We start from the raw sequence: 25,374 nt of genomic DNA, 5'->3' as shown, positions 1-25,374 counted from the left end.
CAGACAGTTCAGGTCAGTGGCAGAGGGCCCCAGTCCTGGGGTGAGGGTGTTGCTATGATCAGGTCAGTCATTGTTTGCATTTGCAGGGGCAGCCTGAATGGTGACCATGTTACAGCAGTGTTCTTTGCCTTTATTTTTAGGAGCTCCAGACAGATAGCAGCAGTCAAAGTGGACCAAAGCAGTTGTTTTTGCTCAGCTTTTGGTTTTTGGTGGAACTGTAAGCATCCACTGTTGTTTGTGTGCTTTAGGGAATCCACTCAGAGTACTTATACCACTGTCTCCAACTGGCTGATGGACCAGTTTTCATGCACGTGTGGTCTTGCCAGAAGCATTACAGGACCCTGTGACAGAGCTTTCCAATTTTGCATTTCAAGGACCCCTCCTGGTAACCCACAGGAATGGGCAAGGAGTTGTGGTGTGGCAGGGAAGAGGAGCGAGGGTACCCTCAAGTTGCAGCAATGCCATGTCACCTTGTCTGCCCTTAACCTAGGTGTGCCTTGAGATGACGGTGTCAGAATCCAAGCGCGCCTGAGGTGTGTGGCCCAAGACTTCTTGGGAGACGGTGAGTAGCAGAATTGTCAGGTTCTGGCCCATGTGCTGTTAAGGTAGTGCGCTGACGTTTGGTTTTCTTTCTCTTGGCAGAGCAAGAGATAACAGCCTGGTGACAACTGGAACTTCCCAGACAGGCAGGAGGCCTCGTTCTGCACCTGATGGGGATTTGAATTCCCAGATATGTGCAAGATAAGGTGAGAGCTACAGCCCACAGAGGGGATGGAAGAGAGGTGCCGGGTTGGGACTCCCCAGGAGGGGTTTTTGAGTCAGTTTTGGAGATGGGGATGTCCAAGAAGTGTCCCCTTAGGCCAGCTAAAGGGAAAGTGTCTGTTTTGATCACAGTGCTGAGGTGCTCAGGGCAGAGCAGTTTTGGTGTGTGTCCTGTCACTTGTCTCTGGTGCACTCTGTGTTCTTTGGATCTCTCGGTCCTTTCTTCTACTCAAAAGCTCTCTCTCCCTGTCCTGTGTCACAGGTGTCTGCACGTATTTTTCCCACAGCTGCTCTGCCCTGCTGCATAGCCTGTAACAACACAAGTCCTGGGGACTTGAAATTGGCAGTGCAGGGTTTAGTTGGGCTCTAGATTTTATGGGGAGATTGACATAACATGTTTGGTGCTGTTAAGTTGTCCTGCAGCTGTTTGACACTAGTCCTAACTTCCTTTCAGACGAAGACAGTTCAGATCAGTGGCAGGGAGCCCCAGTCCTGGGGTGAGGGTGTTGCTATGATCAGGTCAGTCATTGTTTGCATTTGCAGGGGCAGCCTGAATGGTGACCGTGTTACAGCAGTGTTCTTTGCCTTTATTTTTAGGAGGTCCCGACAGTTAGCAGCAGTCAAGGCCCTGTGTGCCAGGTGAGCAGTGGACAGAAGCAGTTGTTCTTGCTCAGGTTTCAAGATTTGGTGCAATTGTAAGCATCCATTGTTGTTTGTGTGCTTTAGGGAATCCACTCAGAGTATGCCAAGCCCCTGTCACCAACAGCTGATGGCCTGGATTTCCGTGCTTGTGAGCCCTCTGGAAGGTGTTGCAGGACTCTGAGATGAAGCCTTGAAATTCTGTATTTCAAGATTGCATCAGGGTTGCCTTTGGCAATGGCTGAGAAGTTGTGGTGAGTCACCGAGGTAGGGAGGGGGAGCCAAGGTCCACTCGTGTTTCAGCAATGCTGAGTCTCTTTGTCTCTTCTTAACCCAGGCAGACCCTGCGATGACGGTGGCAGCCTCTGAGCCTGGCCAAAGTGTGTGGCCCGAGCATTCTCAGGAGAATGGTGAGTAGCAGAATTGCTGGGTTTTGTCCATTGTGCAGCTAAGATCATGCAGTGATGTTTGGTGTTCTCGATTGTAGCTGAGCACGGGACCACAGCCCGGTGACCATAGGACATTCCCCGCAGGCGAGGCAGCCTCCATTGCCAGGCGACGTGGATTCTCATCCCCAGATGCCAGAGAGATAAGTGGAGGGCTAAGGCCCACAGAGGTGGTGAAAGCAGGGTGCTGGGAGGGCCTTTAGGATCAGCTTTGGGGGTGGGCATGTGCAAGAAGTGTCCCCTTAGGCCAGCTAAAGGGAAAGTGTCTGTTTTGATCACAGTGCTGAGGTGCTCAGGGCAGAGCAGTTCTGGTGTGTGTCTTGTCACTTGTCTCTGGTGCACTCTGTGTTCTTTGGGTCTCTCGGTCCTTTCTTCTCCTCAAAAGCTCTCTCTCCCTGTCCTGTGTCACGGGTGTCTGCACGTATTTTTCCCACAGCTGCTCTGCCCTGCTGCATAGCCTGTAATAGCACAAGTCCTGGGGACGTGAAATTGTTAATGCAGGGTGTAGTTGGGCTCTAGATTGTATGGGGAGATTGACATAACATGTTTGGTGCTGTGAAGTTGTCCTGCAGCCGTCTGACACTAGTCCTAACTTCCTTTCAGGTGCAGACAGTTCAGGTCAGTGGCAGAGGGCCCCATTCTTGCGTGAGGATTTTCCCATGATCAGGTCAGTCATTGTTTGCATTTGCAGGGGCAGCCTGAATGGTGACCATGTTACAGCAGTGTTCTTTGCCTTTATTTTTAGGAGCTCCAGACAGATAGCAGCAGTCAAAGTGGACCAAAGCAGTTGTTTTTGCTCAGCTTTTGGTTTTTGGTGGAACTGTAAGCATCCACTGTTGTTTGTGTGCTTTAGGGAATCCACTCAGAGTACTTATACCACTGTCTCCAACTGGCTGATGGACCAGTTTTCATGCACGTGTGGTCTTGCCAGAAGCATTACAGGACCCTGTGACAGAGCTTTCCAATTTTGCATTTCAAGGACCCCTCCTGGTAACCCACAGGAATGGGCAAGGAGTTGTGGTGAGGCAGGGAAGAGGAGCGAGGGTACCCTCAAGTTGCAGCAATGCCAAGTCACCTTGTCTGCCCTTAACCTAGGTGTGCCTTGAGATGACGGTGTCAGAATCCAAGCGCGCCTGAGGTGTGTGGCCCAAGACTTCTTGGGAGACGGTGAGTAGCAGAATTGTCAGGTTCTGGCCCATGTGCTGTTAAGGTAGTGCGCTGACGTTTGGTTTTCTTTCTCTTGGCAGAGCAAGAGATAACAGCCTGGTGACAACTGGAACTTCCCAGACAGGCAGGAGGCCTCGTTCTGCACCTGATGGGGATTTGCATCCCCAAATATGTGCAAGATAAGGTGAGAGCTACAGCCCACAGAGGGGATGGAAGAGAGGTGCCGGGTTGGGACTCCCCAGGAGGGGTTTTTGAGTCAGTTTTGGAGATGGGGATGTCCAAGAAGTGTCCCCTTAGGCCAGCTAAAGGGAAAGTGTCTGTTTTGATCACAGTGCTGAGGTGCTCAGGGCAGAGCAGTTTTGGTGTGTGTCCTGTCACTTGTCTCTGGTGCACTCTGTGTTCTTTGGATCTCTCGGTCCTTTCTTCTACTCAAAAGCTCTCTCTCCCTGTCCTGTGTCACAGGTGTCTGCACGTATTTTTCCCACAGCTGCTCTGCCCTGCTGCATAGCCTGTAACAACACAAGTCCTGGGGACTTGAAATTGGCAGTGCAAGGTTTAGTTGGGCTCTAGATTTTATGGGGAGATTGACATAACATGTTTGGTGCTGTTAAGTTGTCCTGCAGCTGTTTGACACTAGTCCTAACTTCCTTTCAGACGAAGACAGTTCAGATCAGTGGCAGGGAGCCCCAGTCCTGGGGTGAGGGTGTTGCTATGATCAGGTCAGTCATTGTTTGCATTTGCAGGGGCAGCCTGAATGGTGACCATGTTACAGCAGTGTTCTTTGCCTTTATTTTTAGGAGCTCCAGACAGATAGCAGCAGTCAAGGCCCTGTGTGCCAGGTGAGCAGTGGACAGAAGCAGTTGTTCTTGCTCAGGTTTCAAGATTTGGTGCAATTGTAAGCATCCATTGTTGTTTGTGTGCTTTAGGGAATCCACTCAGAGTATGCCAAGCCCCTGTCACCAACAGCTGATGGCCTGGATTTCCGTGCTTGTGAGCCCTCTGGAAGGTGTTGCAGGACTCTGAGATGAAGCCTTGAAATTCTGTATTTCAAGATTGCATCAGGGTTGCCTTTGGCAATGGCTGAGGAGTTGTGGTGAGTCGCCGAGGTAGGGAGGGGGAGCCAAGGTCCACTCGTGTTTCAGCAATGCTGAGTCTCTTTGTCTCTTCTTAACCCAGGCAGACCCTGCGATGACGGTGGCAGCCTCTGAGCCTGGCCAAAGTGTGTGGCCCGAGCATTCTCAGGAGAATGGTGAGTAGCAGAATTGCTGGGTTTTGTCCATTGTGCAGCTAAGATCATGCAGTGATGTTTGGGGTTCTCGATTGTAGCTGAGCACGGGACCACAGCCCGGTGACCATAGGACATTCCCCGCAGGCGAGGCAGCCTCCATTGCCAGGCGACGTGGATTCTCATCCCCAGATGCCAGAGAGATAAGTGGAGGGCTAAGGCCCGCAGAGGTGGTGAAAGCAGGGTGCTGGGAGGGCCTTTAGGATCAGCTTTGGGGGTGGGCATGTGCAAGAAGTGTCCCCTTAGGCCAGCTAAAGGGAAAGTGTCTGTTTTGATCACAGTGCTGAGGTGCTCAGGGCAGAGCAGTTCTGGTGTGTGTCTTGTCACTTGTCTCTGGTGCACTCTGTGTTCTTTGGGTCTCTCGGTCCTTTCTTCTCCTCAAAAGCTCTCTCTCCCTGTCCTGTGTCACAGGTGTCTGCACGTATTTTTCCCACAGCTGCTCTGCCCTGCTGCATAGCCTGTAATAGCACAAGTCCTGGGGACGTGAAATTGTTAATGCAGGGTGTAGTTGGGCTCTAGATTGTATGGGGAGATTGACATAACATGTTTGGTGCTGTGAAGTTGTCCTGCAGCCGTCTGACACTAGTCCTAACTTCCTTTCAGGTGCAGACAGTTCAGGTCAGTGGCAGAGGGCCCCAGTCCTGGGGTGAGGGTGTTGCTATGATCAGGTCAGTCATTGTTTGCATTTGCAGGGGCAGCCTGAATGGTGACCATGTTACAGCAGTGTTCTTTGCCTTTATTTTTAGGAGCTCCAGACAGATAGCAGCAGTCAAAGTGGACCAAAGCAGTTGTTTTTGCTCAGCTTTTGGTTTTTGGTGGAACTGTAAGCATCCACTGTTGTTTGTGTGCTTTAGGGAATCCACTCAGAGTACTTATACCACTGTCTCCAACTGGCTGATGGACCAGTTTTCATGCACGTGTGGTCTTGCCAGAAGCATTACAGGACCCTGTGACAGAGCTTTCCAATTTTGCATTTCAAGGACCCCTCCTGGTAACCCACAGGAATGGGCAAGGAGTTGTGGTGTGGCAGGGAAGAGGAGCGAGGGTACCCTCAAGTTGCAGCAATGCCATGTCACCTTGTCTGCCCTTAACCTAGGTGTGCCTTGAGATGACGGTGTCAGAATCCAAGCGCGCCTGAGGTGTGTGGCCCAAGACTTCTTGGGAGACGGTGAGTAGCAGAATTGTCAGGTTCTGGCCCATGTGCTGTTAAGGTAGTGCGCTGACGTTTGGTTTTCTTTCTCTTGGCAGAGCAAGAGATAACAGCCTGGTGACAACTGGAACTTCCCAGACAGGCAGGAGGCCTCGTTCTGCACCTGATGGGGATTTGAATTCCCAGATATGTGCAAGATAAGGTGAGAGCTACAGCCCACAGAGGGGATGGAAGAGAGGTGCCGGGTTGGGACTCCCCAGGAGGGGTTTTTGAGTCAGTTTTGGAGATGGGGATGTCCAAGAAGTGTCCCCTTAGGCCAGCTAAAGGGAAAGTGTCTGTTTTGATCACAGTGCTGAGGTGCTCAGGGCAGAGCAGTTTTGGTGTGTGTCCTGTCACTTGTCTCTGGTGCACTCTGTGTTCTTTGGATCTCTCGGTCCTTTCTTCTACTCAAAAGCTCTCTCTCCCTGTCCTGTGTCACAGGTGTCTGCACGTATTTTTCCCACAGCTGCTCTGCCCTGCTGCATAGCCTGTAACAACACAAGTCCTGGGGACTTGAAATTGGCAGTGCAGGGTTTAGTTGGGCTCTAGATTTTATGGGGAGATTGACATAACATGTTTGGTGCTGTTAAGTTGTCCTGCAGCTGTTTGACACTAGTCCTAACTTCCTTTCAGACGAAGACAGTTCAGATCAGTGGCAGGGAGCCCCAGTCCTGGGGTGAGGGTGTTGCTATGATCAGGTCAGTCATTGTTTGCATTTGCAGGGGCAGCCTGAATGGTGACCGTGTTACAGCAGTGTTCTTTGCCTTTATTTTTAGGAGGTCCCGACAGTTAGCAGCAGTCAAGGCCCTGTGTGCCAGGTGAGCAGTGGACAGAAGCAGTTGTTCTTGCTCAGGTTTCAAGATTTGGTGCAATTGTAAGCATCCATTGTTGTTTGTGTGCTTTAGGGAATCCACTCAGAGTATGCCAAGCCCCTGTCACCAACAGCTGATGGCCTGGATTTCCGTGCTTGTGAGCCCTCTGGAAGGTGTTGCAGGACTCTGAGATGAAGCCTTGAAATTCTGTATTTCAAGATTGCATCAGGGTTGCCTTTGGCAATGGCTGAGAAGTTGTGGTGAGTCACCGAGGTAGGGAGGGGGAGCCAAGGTCCACTCGTGTTTCAGCAATGCTGAGTCTCTTTGTCTCTTCTTAACCCAGGCAGACCCTGCAATGACGGTGGCAGCCTCTGAGCCTGGCCAAAGTGTGTGGCCCGAGCATTCTCAGGAGAATGGTGAGTAGCAGAATTGCTGGGTTTTGTCCATTGTGCACCAAGATCATGCAGTGATGTTTGGGGTTCTCGATTGTAGCTGAGCACGGGACCACAGCCCGGTGACCATAGGACATTCCCCGCAGGCGAGGCAGCCTCCATTGCCAGGCGACTTGGATTCTCATCCCCAGATGCCAGAGAGATAAGTGGAGGGCTAAGGCCCACAGAGGTGGTGAAAGCAGGGTGCTGGGAGGGCCTTTAGGATCAGCTTTGGGGGTGGGCATGTGCAAGAAGTGTCCCCTTAGGCCAGCTAAAGGGAAAGTGTCTGTTTTGATCACAGTGCTGAGGTGCTCAGGGCAGAGCAGTTCTGGTGTGTGTCTTGTCACTTGTCTCTGGTGCACTCTGTGTTCTTTGGGTCTCTCGGTCCTTTCTTCTCCTCAAAAGCTCTCTCTCCCTGTCCTGTGTCACGGGTGTCTGCACGTATTTTTCCCACAGCTGCTCTGCCCTGCTGCATAGCCTGTAATAGCACAAGTCCTGGGGACGTGAAATTGTTAATGCAGGGTGTAGTTGGGCTCTAGATTGTATGGGGAGATTGACATAACATGTTTGGTGCTGTGAAGTTGTCCTGCAGCCGTCTGACACTAGTCCTAACTTCCTTTCAGGTGCAGACAGTTCAGGTCAGTGGCAGAGGGCCCCATTCTTGCGTGAGGATTTTCCCATGATCAGGTCAGTCATTGTTTGCATTTGCAGGGGCAGCCTGAATGGTGACCATGTTACAGCAGTGTTCTTTGCCTTTATTTTTAGGAGGTCCCGGTAGTTAGCAGCAGTCAAGGCACTGTGTGCCAAGTGAGCAGTGGACAGAAGGAGTTGTTCTGGCTCATGTCTCCATTTCTGGTGCAATTCTAAGCATCCACTCTTAGTTACTTTGTTTTATTTTAGTCAGTCATCTTGCAAGATATCTCTGGTCCGGATGTCGAAGGCCAGGTGGGTGCAAGCGTAAGGTCTGGGTGGGTGTGCTTTTCAGGGCAGGGGGATGTTGTTTTCACAGAATCTCAGTGTGGGTTTTTTTGCTTTGTTTTTTTTGCAGGTGCTGTCGCTGCCCTAGCTGTGTGAAGGAACAGAGGCGAGCGGGAGAGTTGGCATTTTGGCACGGTGACTCACAGGTGGCCCTTATGCAGCAGCATGCTAAGTGTGTACCTTTTTGTTTTTCAGGTATCCTCCAGGCAGCCTGTGGAGTCAAATTGAGACTTCAGGTGGGCTGGGGCAGCGGTGTGTCGGAGTTTCAGGGATTCCTCTTTCCGTGGGCACTAGTTGCATTTTCTGTTTTGTCTTAGGTACCCTGAGGAGGAGCGTAGCTGAAGTTTGGAAACGGCAGCACCGAAGCGGATGTACAGAACGTCTCGCTGTTCACATCCAACTGACATGGGATTCCATCCGGTTGTCTTGCAAAAGCTAAGTGCTGGGGCCAGTAGGTGGGAGATGGGGGAAAAACCTTCACTATCACAGGAGGCTATTTGATGTTAGCTTGGAGAAGAGGCCCATAGTGGGACGGGCCCCTCGGGAGGGAGAGGGTTTCTCCTCAGCCCCCCCAGAGTCTTCGCCGGGCAGGGCAGTTCCGATCCCTCTCCGCGTTCTCGTGACGTTCGCATCGGCGGCCTTCTTTGACTCTCGACGTTGTCGTGGATCTTTTCACCATAGGAGCCCGCCTTCATGTCTGGAGCTATAGCTAGAGTCACCCTGTAGTCATTTCTTCCTTCTCTAGGCCTACTGAGCTTCTTAGGCTTTCTCTTAAGTGCTTTGGCACTAACATCTTGAAAGGAGTTGCATGTCATCATCAAGTGCTACTGCCCTAGGGCTTTCTTTTCTTTGGCATCATCAGCCCATGGCTCATCTTGGGCGAGGAATCTTGGGTCCATAAGGTGAAATTGCCAGGCAGTTTCCACTTGTGTCTGTGTCACGTTGTCTGTGTCTGTGTCACGTTGTCTGTGTCTGTGTCACGTTGTCTGTGTCTGTGTCACGTTGTCTGTGTCCGTGTCACGTTGTCTGTGTCTTAGGCCTTTGTTACATCTCCATGCTTTAGCAACATCATTTTGTGCCGTATCGGCCATATTTTGCTCACGTACCTTCCTGGATATCAATTATTCTGGCATCTTTACTTATTTACTTTTTGGGACCGGACGATGTACACAAGATGTTCTCATCCATCTTCATTCTCAGTTTTGGTAGCCCTTCTCTTGGACTTCCGTACGGATCTTATTAGCCCTTCATCACCTGACCACAGTAGTTCCGTAGCATCTGCCTTCTCAAAGGATATAGGGCTCAAAAATTAGTCTTCTGGAGAATTATATCAAGTCCTCACTTATCTTGTATCTCTGTCGGCTGACGTTGTATGCACTTATGTTGCACCTACCTGTGTCGGCTTCTATTGTATGTGCGTATGTTGCGCCTACCTATGTTGGCTTATGTTGTTTGTGCTTATACTGTATGTACCTACGTTGCTTTATGTTGTTTGTGCTTATACTGTATGTACCTACGTTGCCTTATGTTGTTTGTGCTTACACTGTATGTACCTACGTTGCCTTATGTTGTATGCACCTCTGTTGTGGCAATTATGATCAGAGCTGCCTTGCCCGGGCACGTAGTCACGCTCAGGTAGAGCAGTTATAAAGCTTTGCCGTTCATCTGTTCTCTACGGGGTTTGGGGTACAACCCTGATGGGCCCAGAGTTGGTATAGCTCCTAGCTCTCAGATAGTCAGTCACTGACCGCCTCCCCTTGTCTCGTAGGTCCCCGGGTCCCTACAGAATTTCCTGGAATCTACCATTTGACATGGAGGTCCTGCGGTCAGAAGAAGCGTTTAAACATATTCTTCAGTGCAGCGTTTCACGTAAGGGTGGCAGCCAGCGTGTCAGCAGAAGAATGTGTGAGAGTGTGACTGTCTGTGTCTGTCTGTGAGAGTTTGTGTGTGCTTGTGTCTGCAGCTGTGTGTGTGTGTGTGTGTGGAGCAGTTCCAACCTTGTGTGTATGGCCTTTGCCTTTCAGGGGGGGTTTTCATCAGGCAGGAGGATTTTTTGGGAGTCTCCGGAGCGAGTTGCCGTGAATGTGAGTTTGTGCGTAACGCGAAGGGGGCGTGCACGTCGGCGGAGCGTTTTGCGCCGTTTTTGTTCCAGGTGCGTCATAACAATAAAAGCGTTGTGGACTTTTCTGAAATGGAGACACGGTTATATTGTGTCAATATGTATTTGGCTTGTAATACATTATATTGTTCTGTCTTTGCAGTTGTTCCTGTCTTTTGATGTATTTTGCTGTATGTAAATTGGACTTGTACTTGTGTGCCTAGGTATGATGTATTCTTTGTTTTATTTGTCTCTGTACTTGCATTTGTATACGTTGTTTCCCTGTGTATTGCTGAAGTTTAAATTAACAGAATAAAGATTAATCAGCCCTAATAATGATACCTCTTACCCTCTGCCCCGCCCACCATTCATCTCCTGTCTTTCTTTGGTGTGGTTGAGTCGTATCATTTTCACCCTTTTTCTCCCTTTGCCTCTTACTTTCCTCTTTAGTCTATTCCTCACTTTATCCTTCCATGTGTAACTCTTTGTCTCTGGCTGTGTTTTCCTTTGTTTCCATTTCTAACACATCTCTATGTTTCTCTAACCCTATTTCCTTCTCACCCTGTCTATTTTCTTCCATTCCTCTACATGTATTTCCCCATGTCTCTTTGTCTGTCTCTTTCAATCTAGGTTTCACTATGTTTTCTTTTTTTTTTCTCTTTGTCAGCCTTTGTCTTTCTAACACTTGCTATCATTTTCTTTGTCTCTAACCCTTTTTCCTTTTCTGTCCATCTTTAATTTTTTGTGTTTCTAACTCTCTATTTCTTTCTCTCTTGAACCCTACCTTGTGTTCAGTCTCTCCATTTGTTTTCCTGTAGGTTTTCAGCTCTATTTCTTCTTTTTCTTGTCTATTTCCTTTTCTCTTTCATTTCAAGTGCTTCCTTTTCTCTTTGTCTTTCACTCTTTTTCTCTTTACCCCTCCTTTCTTTTGCCTTTCTCTTTCCAATCTGACTTTTTTGGTTTTTCTTTTTATCACTGACTCTTATTTTTCTTGCTCTGTTTTCTTCTTACTCTCTTCTCTTCCTTTTCTTTTTCTCGCTCTTTCTTCTTGCTCTCCTCTCACTCTCTCCTCTTCTTCTTCTCACTCTCCTCTTCTTCTCACACTCTCCTCTTCTTCTCATTCTCTCGTCTTCCTCCTCTCTCCTTTTCTTCTTCTCGCTCTCTCCTCTTCTTCTCACACTGTCTTCATCTCTCTCCTTCTCACTTTCTCCTCTTCCTCCTCTTTCTTCTTGCTCTGACTCTCTCCTCTTCTTCTTACTCTCTCCTCTCCCTCTCCTCTTCTTCATCTCACTCTCTCCTCTTCTTCTCACACTCTCCTTTTCTTCATCTCACTCTCTCCTTCTCACTCGCTCCTCTTCCTCCTCTCTCCTCTTCTCACTTTCTCCTCTTCCTCCTCTCTTCTTCTTCCTCTCTCCTCTTCTTCTCACTCTCTCCTCTTCTTCTCACTCTCTCCTCTTCTTCTCACTCTCTCCTCTTCTCACGCTCTCTTCTCACACTCTCTCCTCACACTCTCTTCTTCATCTCTCTCTCCTTTTCTCCTCACTCTCTCCTCTTCCTCCTCTCTCCTCTTCTTCCTCTCACTCTCTCCTCTTATTCTTCTCACCCTCTCCTCTTCTTCATCTCACTCTCTCCTTTTCTTCTCACTCTGTCCTCTTCCTCCTTTCTCCTCTTCTTCTCACTTTCTCCTCTTCTTCTCACTTTCTCCTCTTCCTCTCTCTTCTTCTTCCTCACTCTCTCCACTTCTCACACTCTTTTTCTTCTCACTCTCTCCTTTTCCTCTTCTCTCCTTTTCTTCTCACTCGCTCTTCTTCCTCCTCTCTCCTTTTCTCACTTTCTCCTCTTCCTCCTCTCTTCTTCTTCCTCCTCTCTCCTCTTCTTGTTCTCACTCTCTCCTTCTTCTCACTTTCTCCTCTTCCTCCTCTCTCCTCGTCTTCCTCCTCTCTCCTCGTCTTCCTCCTCTCTCCTCGTCTTCTCACTCTCTTCTTCATCTCTCTCTCCTTTTCTCCTCACTCTCTCCTCTTCCTCCTCTCTCTTCTTCTCACTCTCCTCTCTCTCATCTTCCTCTTCTCTCTCTCCTTTTCTTCCTCTCACTTACTCCTCTTCCTCTTGTCACTCTCTCCTCTCTTCTCACACTCGCTTCATCTCTCTCTCCTTTTCTTCTCTCTTTCTCCTCTCTCCTCTTTCTCCTCTCTCCTCTTTCTCCTCTCTCCTTCTCACTCTCTCCTCTTCTCACTGTCCTCTTCTTCTCACACTCTCTTCTTCATCTCACTCTCTCCTTTCCTTCTCACTCTTTCCTCTTCCTCTTCTCTCCACCACTTCTTCGCACTTGCTGCTCTTCCTCCTCTCTCCTTCTCACTCGCTGCTTTTCCTCCTCTCTCCTATTCTTCTTCTCTCTCTCCTCTTCCTCCTCTCCCTCTCCTCTTCTTCCTCTCACTTACTCCTCTTCCTCCTCTCTCTTCCTCTTGTCACTCTCTCCTTTCCTTCTCACACTCTCTTCTTCCTCTCACGCTTTCCTCTTCTTGCTCTCTCCTTCTCACACTCTTCTTCATCTCTCTCCCTTTCTTCTCACTCCTCTTCCTCCTCTCTCCTCTTTTTCTTCTCACTCTCTCGTCTTCCTCCTCTCTCTTTTTCCTTTTCTCGCTCTCATCTTCCTCCTCTCTACTTTTCTTCTTGTCTCTCCTCTTCTTATCACTCTCTCCTCTTCTTCTCACTCTCTCCTCCTCTTTCTCTTTTTCCCCTTTCTGTACTTAGAATAAAAAAGCAGGAGTAGAAAATACCGTGCTCCGAGGAAGTAAAAAAAAGAAAAACAACTTTAAAAATAAAAATTTCTACTCCCTGGGAGCATCAAAGTAAAAATAAAAATTTTTACTCCTTGGTAGCATCAAATTTTCTACTGCTGCGCCTGACATTTTTATATTTATATATATATGTATAGGGGGGGTAGGGGAGGGGTCTGTCTGGTAGCCACACCCCCACTCTGAATCCTCCATCTACCCTAACCCCTTCCCTGACCCACCCTCCACCCCCTCCCCCACACCCTGACCCCACCCCTAACCACGCCCCCAATGCTGACCCCCCTCCCCCAATGCTGACCCCTCCCCCTAACCCCCACCCCTGTCCTTACCCCCTCCCCTGGCCCCGCCCCCAGCCACACACCCTCCCCTGACTTCTATTAAGATATCCATTAGGATACGTATAAAAATCTGAAATAAAATATAATAGGAATAAATGTAAGAAATTATGAAAATATAATTTTCCATCAATATCCATTACAAATCCGAATGTGAATATAAATATGAAAAATAGAAAAATAAAGCGTATTGAAATGCAGCTTAAGAGTAAAGCTTTTTTCTTTCGGTTCCTATCGGGTCGCAGGCAGGCTTTTTGTTCCGTTCTTTCCCGCGCGGACGCTTTGGGGCGTTCGCTGCCGAGGCCGTGCCGGCGGGGACGGCGCGGTGCTGCCGCCGTGTGGGCAGAGAGCGGTACTGCAGCCCGCCGCCCGCGGCCGCCATCTTGGGAGTGGCTTGGCGCGGACTCGCTTGAAAAGTGCTGCCGCCTTGTGGGCACAGGGCGGTACTGCAGCCCGACCGGCCGCTTGGGAGTGGCTTGGCGCGGACTCGCTTGAAAAGTGCTGCCGCCTTGTGGACACAGGGCAGTACTGCGGCCCCGCCGCCCGCAGCTGCCCTCTTAGGAGTGGCTTGGCGCAGACTCGCTTGAAAAGTGCTGCCGCCTTGTGGACACAGGGCGGTACTGCAGCCCGGCCGCCCTCTTGGGAGTGGCTTGGCGCGGACTCGCTTGAAAAGTGCTGCCGCCTTGTGGACACAGGGCGGTACTGCGGCCCCCCAGCCAGCGCCCGGCAAAATCACCGAGACGGGGCGAGGGGCGGGAGCGAGCGGCGAGCGGGGCGGTGTCTGTGAGTGAGGGGAGGGCTGGAGGCGGCTCCGCGGCGGCGCCGGATTAGGATGGCAGCGGCGAGGGAGGCTTTCTGTCCCGTTCCGGCCGCCGTCCGTACCGGAACGCTTTGTGCCTTTCTGTCCCTCGCCGGCCGCCGTCCCCCACGTGTCGGGAGCCCGGCGCCGCCGTGATGGCGGCGGGCGGTGGGACCGGGCTCGGGCGGCTCTGGAGGCGCTGCTGGAGGTGGGATTCGGGGCCCGGCGCGCTGAGGGCGGCGGCACCGGGGGGACAGCGGGGGAGGGCGGGCGGGAGCAGCCGGAGGGGACCCGGCACCGGGAATGGGATTGGGGGGGGGCGGGACACACGGACAGGCCCCGGAGCCCCCGGGACCCCCAAAACTCCACTGAGACCCCCAAAAAACCCCCCGGGACCCCTCAGAACCCTCTGGGACCCCCCAAAAATAACCGGGAGCCCCCCGTTCCCGCAGGGCGAAGGCGCTGGCGCTGACCGGGAACCGGGGAGTGGAGCCGGCCGTGGACTGGTGAGGGGGGACCCCAAGAACACTCCCGGCACCCCCAAAAATACCCGGCGGGATCCCCCAAAAACAGCCCCGGGACCGCCAAAAACAGCCTCGGGAACCCAAAAATTCCCTTCAGGACCCCAAACCCCCGCCCAGGACCCCCAAAATTCCTCCCAAAAACCCCCTGAAACCTCCAAACTTCTCCCCGGGACTCCAAAGCCCTCCCTGGGACGCCCAAAATTCTCTTTGGGACCCCAAAACTCCCCCTGGGACCTCCAAATTTCCCTTTAGGACCCCTGAAATTCCTCCTGGGACTCCCAAAACCCCCTGAGACCCCAAAAGTCCTCCTGGGATGCCCCAAAATCCTTCCAGAACCCCCCAGAACCCCCTCCAATTTTGGGTCCCCCCCCGATTCGGGGTTCCCCCCGGTTTTTGGGTCCCCAGGCTGGTGGCTCATGAGGACGACCCCGACTCGGACCCCGAACTCCCCCCGGGTTTGGGGGCGCCGCCCGCGGGCCTGGGGGGGCCCCGGCAGCCGCCGGCCCCCGAGGACGAGACCCAGAAGTGAATTTTGGGGGTCGGGGGGAATTTGGGGGTTGGGGAGGAAAATTTGGGGTATGAGGAGCTCAGGGATATTTTGGGGTTCAGAGTGGTTAATTCGGGGTTTCAGGGTGTTTATGGGAAGGGTTTTTGGGTATTCTCGGGAGGGCTTTGGGGTATTCTTTGGTGGGTTTTAGGATATTTTTGGGTGGATTTTTTGGGGTATTTTTGGGAGGGTTTTGGGCTGGTTTCGGGGCATTTTATGGTGAGTTTTTTGGATATTTTTAGGAGGGTTTGGGTAATTTTGGGTGGGTTTTTTGGGGGCATTTAGGACGATTTTGGGGTATTTTTGGGTGGGTTTTGGGCTGAAGGCGGCTCAGCGGTGGCGCTGGAGAAGGATGGCAGCGGCGAGGGGGGCCCGGCGGGGCCCTGCCTTTGCCAGCCCCTCCTGCCGCCCTCCTTGGAATGGTTTGGGGCAGTATGGGGTTATTGAGGTAGGCGTGATTATTTTGTTGTTGTTGATTTAATGTGGGGTTTTTTTGTTTGTTTGTTTGTTGTTGTCGTTTGATGTATTTGGTTTGTAGAGCAGGAACTGTAGACAGAATCCTGCAGAAGTAATATGGAATTTGTCCTCCCAAAACCCGCCCGGCTTCCAACCACTTTCAGCACGTGGTCTTCCTTAGCAGCACATGGTTGCCCCACACTTGGGAGCCGGTGCACTCTACTTTTCTCTCCTCCTTTGCTGACAGATCCTGCTGAGGCTGAGGACAAAGCCCTACCCCTACACGGACAAGGCAGCAGACCTGGTTCGGGAAGCCAGCGTGCTCCAGGCTGCTCCAGGACTCTGATCAAACATCAGCATCCCCGTCTCTCACGTTGATGGTATGTGGTAACCCCTTAAGAACAGAATTCCACCTTTTTTAACCCTAAGCAGCAAACTGGGGATGGATAACTCTAGAAATCCTGTCATGTAAGGACCTCCAGGATTCAGCCCTCCATGTGTCCTTGGTATCAGAGGTTGGAATTGCAGAGTTGCCACTTTACCTCCAGACGTAATTTTTGATGTGGTTGTGCCACTTTAACAGTATTTGAAATCTCTCTTCGTGTTCTTGCAGCAGCATTTTCGAACCACAATGGAAATCTAGCCCTTCTGCCGGGAGCTGTTCACAGATTCGTGGAATCCCAGAAGGGTTTGGATGGGAAGGCACCTTTTTTTAAAGCTCGTCCCGTTCCACCCCCTGCCATGGGCAGGGACACCTTCCACCATGCCAGGGTGCTCTAAGCCCTGTCCAGCCTGGCCTTGGACACTTCCAGGGATCCGGGGGCAGCCACAGCTTCTGTGGGCAACCTGTGCTGAGGTGCCCTGAGGAAATGTGTGAGCCGGAGGGAGCCGGGGCCGGGCGGAGGGAGCCGAGCTGTGGGAATGGGCGAATGGAGGCGGGAGCGGGCGGGACTAGGCGAGCGTGGGCGAAAGCGGCCGAAAGGGGCCGAGGAGGCGAGCGGAGCCGAGCTTTGCCGAGTTCAGCCGAGGCGAGCCGAGCTTTGCCGAAGAGGCGAATGGAGGCGAATGCGGCCGGAAATAGCCGAGCGTGGCCGAAAGTAGCCGAAGCTGGCCGAGGAGCCGAGTCCAGCCGAACGGAGCCGAGCTCTGCCGAGCGCAGCAGCCCGGGCGGGGCTGAGCCGGGGCGGAGCCGGGGCGCCGGGAGGATCCCCTCCTGTCCCTCTCTCTCCCGCTCCATGCTCCTGCCCGTGCTCAGTTACCTCTCTTTCCCCCGTTTCCGTGTCCCCCCCAAACCCGGCTCCTTCCTGTCCTGTCCTGTCCCTGCCCCTGCCCCGCTGCTCCGTTCCATTCCCCCTCTCGGTGGTGTGAGATGAGATTTGAGCCCTTTCTGACACCCACGCGTGCTCTTTGTGTTGTCAAATCCCGCGTGTGAGGCAGAAGCTCTCCCTGCCTCTTTTGCAGGTGGATGTGCCATTCAAAGCCCTGGAGGCAGGGCTGAGCACCGGCGAGCCGCGCGTGGCTGCTCTGCACAGGGGGCGTGGCAGGAAACACTCGCTGAGTGCCGGAGGAGCGAACGGGAGCCTTGGCCCTGCCATCCTCTGGGATCTCCGGGGACACTGCAAGCACTGGCAAAGAGCCGAGAGCCATGGGAGCAGCGCTGAGCGAGGCTGTGTCCCAGCCAAGGAGTTCCTCCTGTGTCCCTTAAGAGGATACCCCAGGGCTGGTTTTCTGCATCAAGACTTCTGATCAGACCATCTGTAGACCTCTGGCTTAATGTAAATATTTATTTATATGTTTGTCTCTGACAGCAAAGCACGTATCTCCTGACTTCCCTGCTATTCAGTATCTGCTGAACTGGCTGTGCATTTTTCCTAAGCTAAGGAAAACCCTCCCTCTGATTCTGTAATTTCCAAAGGAGCAGCATTGAGTCACTTGTGTTTTTCTTGTCTCCATAACTTTAGCTTGACTCGTGCTCAAGGACAGGAATGACTCAAGAACTGTATGTGGTGAATTGTTAGTTTGGCGGGGGTTTTTGCAAATTCAGGGCTAAAATGTGATGTAAGAAAAGGCTTTTATTGCAGCAATTAGATTTTTGCAGCATGGCAGATTTTCAAGCCTCTAAGTAAATCACTTCATTCAGATTTAAACTCTCTTGAAATATGCTTGATATGTTTTGGGGTTTTTTTCATTGTTATGCTACTTTTCGTTTTGGTTTGATTTGGCTTTCTTTTTTGCCTGGCGTGGGAAAATTTTACAGCTCTCACTTTTTTCTTCTCCAGTTGAGTATAGTGTTACCTTCTTAATTCAAAAACCATTTGCTGTATGGAAAAAGCACCTTGCCTTTGTGAAGGGCCAGGTGGGAACTGTTTTAATGGCCAGTGGCACAGCCCTGTAGCACACAATTCCCAGGAAGTGGGGAGCCCTCTGCCAGGCAGAGCCACCTGGCCAGGTTCCTGCGGGTGCTGCTGCTGTACCCGGCTGATGAGGTGAGAAGCAGCTTGGCTTTATTGCCAAAATAAAGCTCACCCGTTTTCCTATGAATCCCATCAAAGTGGTCCCAAAGGCTCTGTCACTCAGTCTCTGCTTCCATTGGTGTGGAGAGGCTGGATCCCAGTTATCACCCCAGCAGTGCCCCTGCCTCCCTTTTCCCCACTTTTCTGTTCCAGTCGTACGAAATATTCAGGCTTTGTTTTCTTCCCCCTGCGGTTCACTGCAGATCCCAGAAAACCCACAGGAGGGAAGATCATTCCTTGTGCTTCCACCTCCAGGTGAGAGAGGAGATGGTCACATCCTAGGAGCCTGATTTTGGAATGTTTTATGGAATTGGCCCAGTGCCTTTTACTTCTGGGCTTCCTGGAGTCTGTCCGTGGCAGGTCCAGCCCGTGCTTCAACTGAGAGCCCTCAGTCCGCAGGGAAATGAACCTTTGGGGAAGTTCTTACAGCTCTGCTTAGTGCTTTATGAATGGTGATGATTTTCTGGAAGTAGGCTGTCCATTCTGACCCTTTTTCTTCCCTCTCCCTGCAGACTGTACCTGCTGAGAGGCTGAGGTGAGACCAGGATCTGTAAAATCCCTGACTCTCTGTGTTTTCCCGAGGCTGAAGCCGTGTTTGCTGTCAGTGACGACAGGGTGGGAGATGCTAAACACTGAAAACTTTGGGGTTTTTCCCCTGAACTCCCCAAGACTCTCTGCAGCTGTGCCCTGTCTATCTCTTGAAAGAGTTTCTGGATTTACAAAGGTTTTTACATTCTGCAATATTTATCTATAACTCGATTAAAAAGAATCCTACTGTATCAATGTGGTGTTAATTACTTTGTTTGAGTCGGTTAATTAAAGCGAATTGTTGGTAAGGAGTTTGAGCATCCCTTAGTTGGAGCTGGCAGCTCTTATTTAATTTCTCTTCATTCCTTTAATTTCTTTCAATTATTTCTTAAGCCATTACTGCAATTAGGATGCACGGTAAGGACAAGAGCATTTCTGCCCTGCTGGATTGGGAAATCCGAGCCCAATTCCTTGGAGAGATTGAGGGGATGGGGATCTGTGCCTCAAGCTGGGTTTTGACAGTGGGAATTTGGTGAGGAAGGAAGAGGAGAGATCCCACGGAAAGTGGCTGAGGCCAGTTCCGCTGGCTTTGGGTGCTCCTACCCCCGAGAAAATCATCCTGGCTGAAGGGAACTGGAAGAAGCCAGGGGGCTGCGCCGGGGGCTGTGCAGGGACCCCAAACCCTGGTCAGGGGCGCTGGGCAGTGCCAGCTCCAGAGGAACGCTGCAGAGGGGCTGCGCTGGAGCCCCTCAGCTTCCATGCAGAGATGCTGGCACTGCGGGGCTTTCGGGACACTGCCGAGAGGCTCCGCTGCCAGAGCCGGGGAGTTCTCCCGTTCTTTTCTGTCGTGCTGGGCACCTGGCAAGTCCTTCGAGCCCCGCAGGCTGCCAGTGCCAGCGGAGCAGCTGGAATCACAGACGGTCACACAGAAACCGGGCCGGGAGAGCAAATGAGCTGTTCCATGTTGCTTTTCACAACGCGTTTTGGATTTATACCAGAATCTCTTCTCTCCCCTCAGACCCCGTACCCCTGACTTTTGAGTTTTCTCACAGAAATGTCTCGGCCTGCACCGGGAAAAAGAAAATTCCCTGGCACGGCGGGGAGCGGCGGGGTTTGGGGGTGCTGGGGCGGCACGGGGGTCCCCGCGCCCCGGCCGGTCTCGGTCAGCCCCGGGAAATCGCCGCCGCCGCCGGCTCGGCCCCGGCGCCGCCCCGGTGCTCCGGCCCGAGAGAGACCCCGACCCGCCCGCCGGGGCAGAGGCGGCACCGCCGGGAGCCGAAGCGGCAGCCCCGGGCCCATCCCGGCGGGCCGGGAGCGATGGCCCCGCCTCCATCCCGGGCGGGCCGGAGCCTCAGGGGCGGGGCCGGGCCGGAGCCTCAGGGGCGGGGCCGGCGCTGGCTCAGGTGCGCGGGACCGCGGGGCACCTGCGTGGGGTGGGGCCGAGGTTATTTAAGTGCCGGGAATCGCTGCAGCCGCCATTTGCTCACTCGGAGCGCAGTGCGGGTGGTGGGTTCTGTGCGGGCTCCGCAGCTTCGCTCTTCTCTCCTTCCCCCCCTTTACTCTTCCTTCCTCCTGCTCCCATTCCCCTTCTTTCCCTGCCTTTCCCCCGTTTTCCTCTCCTCCCCAAAGCCGACTGCTTTCGCTCCCCTTTTGTGCCCCCTTCTACTCTTCCTTCCTTCTGCTCCTATTCCCCTTCTTTGTCTTCCTCCTTTTCCTTCTCGCCCCATTTCGGCCTCCCCTCCCGTCCCACCATCTACCCTTCCTTCCTTCTCTCCATATTTCTGTTTTTTCTCCCCTAAACCCACTCTCCCTCCTCCCCCAAACGCGACCCCCCCACTCGTCCCTCACCTGTCCCTGCCCCGCTGCTCCGTTCCATTCCCTCTCTCTTCCCTCCTCTGTCCCGTCCCTCTTTCCCCCTGCCGGCCTTTCCCTTCCTCGCCCGCTTTCCTCCGCAGCACGACCTCCCTCCCCACCTTCCCGCATGCCCCGCTCTGCTCCCCTGTTCTCGTTCCCCGTTCCCCTTTTCCTTCTTTCCTCGCAGCCGCGGGGCTCGGGGCGCCGCAGAATAAAGCCCAGAGGGCCGGAGCCGGCGCCCCCCGCCCTCGCTGGGGTCCCCACACGGGGCCGGAGCCGCTCTGCGGGTCCCCCCATTGCAGTCTAATACACGGCCCGACACTGCCGGGGTGCGGCTTTCCCGACATCACACTGGGGGTCGGGCTGGGGGTCGGGAGGGGGTCCTGGGGGGAGGAGGGTGGGGAGGTAGGAAGGGCCCCCTCCGGAGGAGGGGGTCCGGGGGGGGGGGGGGGGCGGGGTGGGAGGGGGGTGGGAATGGGTGGGTGGGGGGGGTTGGGTGGGAGGGGGGGTGGGGGGGGTGGATGGGGTGGGGGGGGTGGGAGGGGGGGGTAGGAGGGGGGGCGGGGGGGGTGGGGGGGGTGGGTGGGGTGGGAGGGGGGTGGGGTGGGGGGGAGGGGGGGGGTGGGGTGGGAGGGGGGTGGGGTGGGGGGGAGGGGGGGGAGGGGGGGGAGGGTGGGGTGGGGGGGGAGGGTGGGGTGGGGGGGGGGGGGGAGCAGAGGGGGTCACGTCACTCTGCGCCGTGAACAGAAATAAAAAAAACACACGACCGGCTGTCCCCTCCAGCCACCCCCCCCCACCCCCCCCCCTACCCCACCCCCCCCTCCCCCCCCCACCCCACCCTCCCCCCCACCCCCCCCTACCCCCCCCTTCCCCCCCACTCCTCCCCCCTGGTCCCCCTCCCGAGAAGGGGGTCCCGGAGAGGGGGCGGGGCTGGAGGGGGGAAGGTCCCCCCTCCACCCCGCCCCCCTCCCCCGGACCCCCTCCTCCGGAGGGGGCCCACCCTGGCCCCCCCCCCCGGGACCCCCTCCTCCGGAGGGGGCCCACCCTGGCCCCCCCCCCGGGACCCCCTCCTCCGGAGGGGGCCCTTCCTAATCCCCCCACCCTCCCGGGACCCCCTCCTAATGAGGGGGCCCTTCCTAACCCCCCCACCCTCCTCTCCCCAGGACCCCCTCCCGACCCCCAGCCCGACCCCCAGTGTGATGTCGGGAAAGCCGCACCCCGGCAGTGTCGGGCCGTGTATTAGACTGCAATGGGGGGACCCGCAGAGCGGCTCCGGCCCCGTGTGGGGACCCCAGCGAGGGCGGGGGGCGCCGGCTCCGGCCCTCTGGGCTTTATTCTGCGGCGCCCCGAGCCCCGCGGCTGCAAGGAAAGAGGGAAAAGGGGAACGGGGAACGAGAACAGGGGAGCAGAGCGGCAGTCGAGGGGAAGGGGACGAGGACAGGGGGCCGGTGGGGAGAGGTCGGGGTGTGCAGGGCAGGTGGGGAGGGGCCTGGGGGGAAGGCAGGGTGAAGGGAAAGAAAGATTGAAGGCAGCTTTGGGGAAGGAGGCGGAATGTGTGGAAGGGGAAAGGTATCACGGAAAGGCGGCAGGAGGAACCGGGAGCGCGTGGGGGGGAGCAGGGAGAGGGGGCACGGGGGAGCCCGGCTGGGGAGGGAAGGAACAGGGACAGGATGGAGGGACAGGGTAGTGTAGGGGTGAGTAGGGGAATAGAGAGGGAGGACAAGGAAAGGGGTGTAGGGGGGCCCGCCCGGGAGGGAGGGAGGGGAGGGCTAGGGGGGAGAGGGAGGGGGGGGGGTTTGGGGGGGGGGAGGGTGTAGGGGGTGGGGGAGGGGAGGAAAGGAGGGTCGATAGGAGAGGTATAGAGAAAAAGAAATACAAAAGAAAAGAAATGCGCAAGAAAAGCAAAAGAAACAGAGATATAGAGCCCGACCGGTCGCAACCTCCCGCTCCGAGCGCCCAGCACCAAATGGCTCCGCCGGGCTCGCCCCGCGGTTTAAATAGCCGCGGCCCCGCCCCGCGCAGGCGCGCTGGGGCCCCGCGCACCTGTGCGCGCACCTGTGCTGGCCCCGCCCCCGGGCCCGCCCCCCGCCCGTAAATGGCGGCGGCTCCGCGCCCGCCCCGTGTTCTGTGTGGATGCTCGGGCGGACTGCGGCGGGACCGGCGCTCGGAGCTCCGTGCGGGGATCGGATCGGGGCAGCTCCCGGCCTGCGCGGCGTCCGAGGCGCTCAGCTGAGATCGGGATCGGGATTTGGGTCCTGGGCCCGCCGGTGTCTGCTGGGGGAGCCGGGCAGAGCCGCTCCTTCCTCGGCGGGCAGGGAGGGGGTGCCGGGGCCGGCGGATCGAGGCGGGATCGGGGCTGGGATCCGGACCGGCAGCGCCGCGGCCGGGAGGAGCCGCTCCGGGACGGGCGCCGCCGCTCCAGCTGCGGCCGGCCCGGGGCTCGGGTCCCGCCGGGGCTCGGGTCCCGTTCTCGCTGTGGCCGCGGGGAGCCGGGGCTGCGTCGGGGCCGGGACCCCATCGGCACCGCCGCTCCCGCAGCGCCGCCTCCGGCCCCGCGGGCGGACACGGAGCCGCCCCGCAGCCCCCGCGGGATGCCGAGCCCCCCCGCCCCGGTAGCCCCGTGGCCACCGCGCTCCCCTGCGAGCAGCAGCGCCCGCCTCCCCCGACCCGTGTCCGCATCCCCGGGGGAGCCCCGCCGGACGAGCGGGGCTGCGGCGCCGCGGCCGGGAGCAGCCGCTCCGCCGGGGCCGCTGCTCCCGCTCCGGCTGTGCCCGGTGCGGGGCTGGAGGCGCCGGAGCCCCCGAAGGGCAGAGAGCACCTCCTGTCCTTGGCTCTGCAGGGCGGGAGCTGCCGTGCCCTGCCCGTGGCTCGCAGCGTGCCGAACGCACGTCCCTGCACGGGCACCGGCGCACCGGGACAGCGCTGGCACGGACACGGCTGAAAGGCTGCCCGCGGCTCCTCGGCCAGGGGCTGCTCCCCACAGGCACGCAGAGATGCTTCAGCCCGGACAGACGCCACCGACAGCCCACAGGGACCCCAGGGAACGGCTGGCATTACCTGGGAATGGAGGCACGGGCCGTTTGCAGAGGGGCTCTGACAGCAATCCCTGTTGCCGACCTCCCCGAGCTCCCACACAGCTGCCAGGTATGTTCCAGCCACCCCAAATCTCCTCCCTCTTTTCCAGCCTGAGGCCATCATTCACCAGCAGCATTTCAGCCAAGGCAGTCTTCCTTCATGGGTACTAAATACCAAGCAAGAGCCTCGGAGATGCCTTGAAATCAGAGGTTCGAGTGCGATGATGTTGGGAGATTTCCAGGGAGCCAGCTGGAGGTGCAGAAGGGATGGAAAACTCTCACAGGTGGGTCCCACTGGAGGTGTGCTGCAGGCAGGGATGTGCATCCCTTTCCTGAGGAAAAAGGACATGCCGAGGCTCTGAAAGGAGCTGAGCTTCTGCAGGAGAGATGTTCTGCCGGGAGCGCATCCAGCCACCGCCTTGTCCTGCTTTAAAACATCAACTGGAGCCTAAGCTCCGGGTGGGGAGGGAGCTGAGAGCAGGAGGGGCAGGAGCAGGGATGGGAGATGAGGCTGCTGGAATGTCACCTGGAGCAGCTGAACATGTTCTGTCCCTGCAGGAGCCCAAAGCAGATCCCTCCTGGCCGGGCTGGATGGGAGATGAGGCTGCTGGAATGTCATTGGAGCAGCCAGGAGCCAAAGCAGATCCCTCCTGGCCGGGCTGGATGGGAGATGAGGCTGCTGGAATGTCACCTGGAGCAGCCAGGAGCCAAAGCAGATCCCTCCTGGCTGGGCTGGATGGGAGATGAGGCTGTTGGAATGTCACCTGGAGCAGCCAGGAGCCAAAGCAGATCCCTCCTGGCCGGGCTGGAGGGCAGCTGCTGGATCTGCTGTGGGGGAAAACTCCCTGCCCCTGCCAGGAGCGCTGGCTCTGCTCTTCCTCCAGCTCTTGAGCAGTGTCAGGGCCACCGTGAGGGAGTTCAAACCCTAAAAATCCCCACAGCCCACGGAGTGAATGATCCCAGCAGAGAAACGCAGCATTGAAATAAAAATCTTACAGCTCTGTCAAAAAGGCTGTGACATCACTGCAACGGGATTGCCAGGAACCTTCTGGTTTGCTCTCGGAACTTTTGTGTATTTTTAGTCCCTCAGTGGACAGCTTGTAGAATTTATTCTGGGACTTAGAGGTTGAGCAGGGTTGGCTCAGGATTGACCTTCACCTCTGGTGCCGCTTTGCGCAAACACAACGTGGCCGGGCTGGGTGAACTCGTGACCTCAGCTTTCCCCTCCAAAATGTCCCTCACTTATTTCCCTGGGGTGAGCTGGGATTTTGGCCCAGACTGTCACTCCTCACCTCCCCGTGCCCGCGCGGTGTCCGTTGTGTTCCCCACGGTGCCCTGGGGACACCGGGGGGTCCCTTTGCCTTTCTCCTGCCCCTTTCCAGCCCGAGGCTCCTCTGCCCTCGTCCCACACAGCACAGGGGCACCGAAGGGGAAAGGCTCCAGAAAACATTTCTGCGATTCCTCAGCAACTCTTTCAATTCCCCGGGGAGAGGAGCGTGAACTCACAGCCACCGAGGCCTGACGGGTTCCTGCAGCGAGAGCTCGGCACGTGTCCGCAGAGGTGAGTGCGGCACCCGAAAGGAAAAAGCGCGGGAGACAAACGTGATTTCTTTTGCTTCAAAGTTATTGCAAGTTCTTAAAGCCCGACCAACTTTTGCTCTTGCTTTTGGTCGGGTGGAGCAGGAGCAGTGGGCAGAGGTGGTGCCATTGATGCGGACGTGCCCGATGCTTTCTGGGGCAGAAAAAGGAGATTAAGCTCGCCTTACGTCAAGCAGCTATTTAAAAAGATTTATAGCTCTTTAAACGTAGCGCCCTTTAATTACCATAATGTTTCTTCCATGATTTTAACTAATTCTCAGTGTATTTTATAAAACTTAAAATAACACCTCCTCCCCATAAAACAGACTCATCAAGCATTAGACAACAAGTCCTTGTGCCAGTCTCAGGCTTCCACATCTAACAGGAGACCCTCCCCGTAAGCAAACAAAAAAATCAAAATAACGTACCAAAACTAGTCCTTGCTAACATTAAAAATACAGCTCGACTGTATCCAAAAAAACCCCGATTTTATTTCTTCCAAATGCCAAATACTCTTCAAATTCTAAATCAAAAACTCTTAAAAAACAAAAACCATTTGTCCAA

The 25,374-nt window shown here is 55.0% G+C and overlaps 2 protein-coding genes across 26 annotated transcripts in view; one reads left to right on the top strand and one right to left on the bottom strand.

The window, feature by feature from the left end:
- The window catches only part of LOC146767243 (uncharacterized), a 494,975-nt gene that overhangs the window by 441,848 nt on the left and 27,753 nt on the right, over positions 1-25,374 (bottom strand). The window lies entirely within an intron of this gene.
- Positions 13,871-18,556, top strand: LOC144248575 (UBX domain-containing protein 1-like). Of its 3 annotated transcripts, none has more exons than XM_085579758.1 (6): positions 13,871-13,944; positions 14,189-14,242; positions 14,666-14,785; positions 15,511-15,643; positions 16,725-17,038; positions 18,289-18,556. In XM_085579758.1, exons 1-4 carry the CDS (start codon positions 13,892-13,894, stop codon positions 15,518-15,520), a joined length of 237 nt encoding a protein of 78 aa, XP_085435884.1. In that variant the 5' UTR covers positions 13,871-13,891; the 3' UTR covers positions 15,521-15,643; positions 16,725-17,038; positions 18,289-18,556. The 3 variants fall into 3 exon arrangements, with proteins under 3 accessions (XP_085435884.1, XP_085435883.1, XP_085435882.1); XM_085579757.1 differs by having other exon boundaries at positions 15,877-17,038; XM_085579756.1 differs by having other exon boundaries at positions 15,511-17,038.

The sequence above is a fragment of the Lonchura striata genome, chromosome 5 (assembly GCF_050655825.1).
Source record: "Lonchura striata isolate lonStrDom1 chromosome 5, ASM5065582v1, whole genome shotgun sequence".
In the NCBI taxonomy this organism is placed as follows: Eukaryota; Metazoa; Chordata; class Aves; order Passeriformes; family Estrildidae; genus Lonchura; species Lonchura striata.
This window is presented reverse-complemented; position numbering and strand designations above follow the sequence as displayed.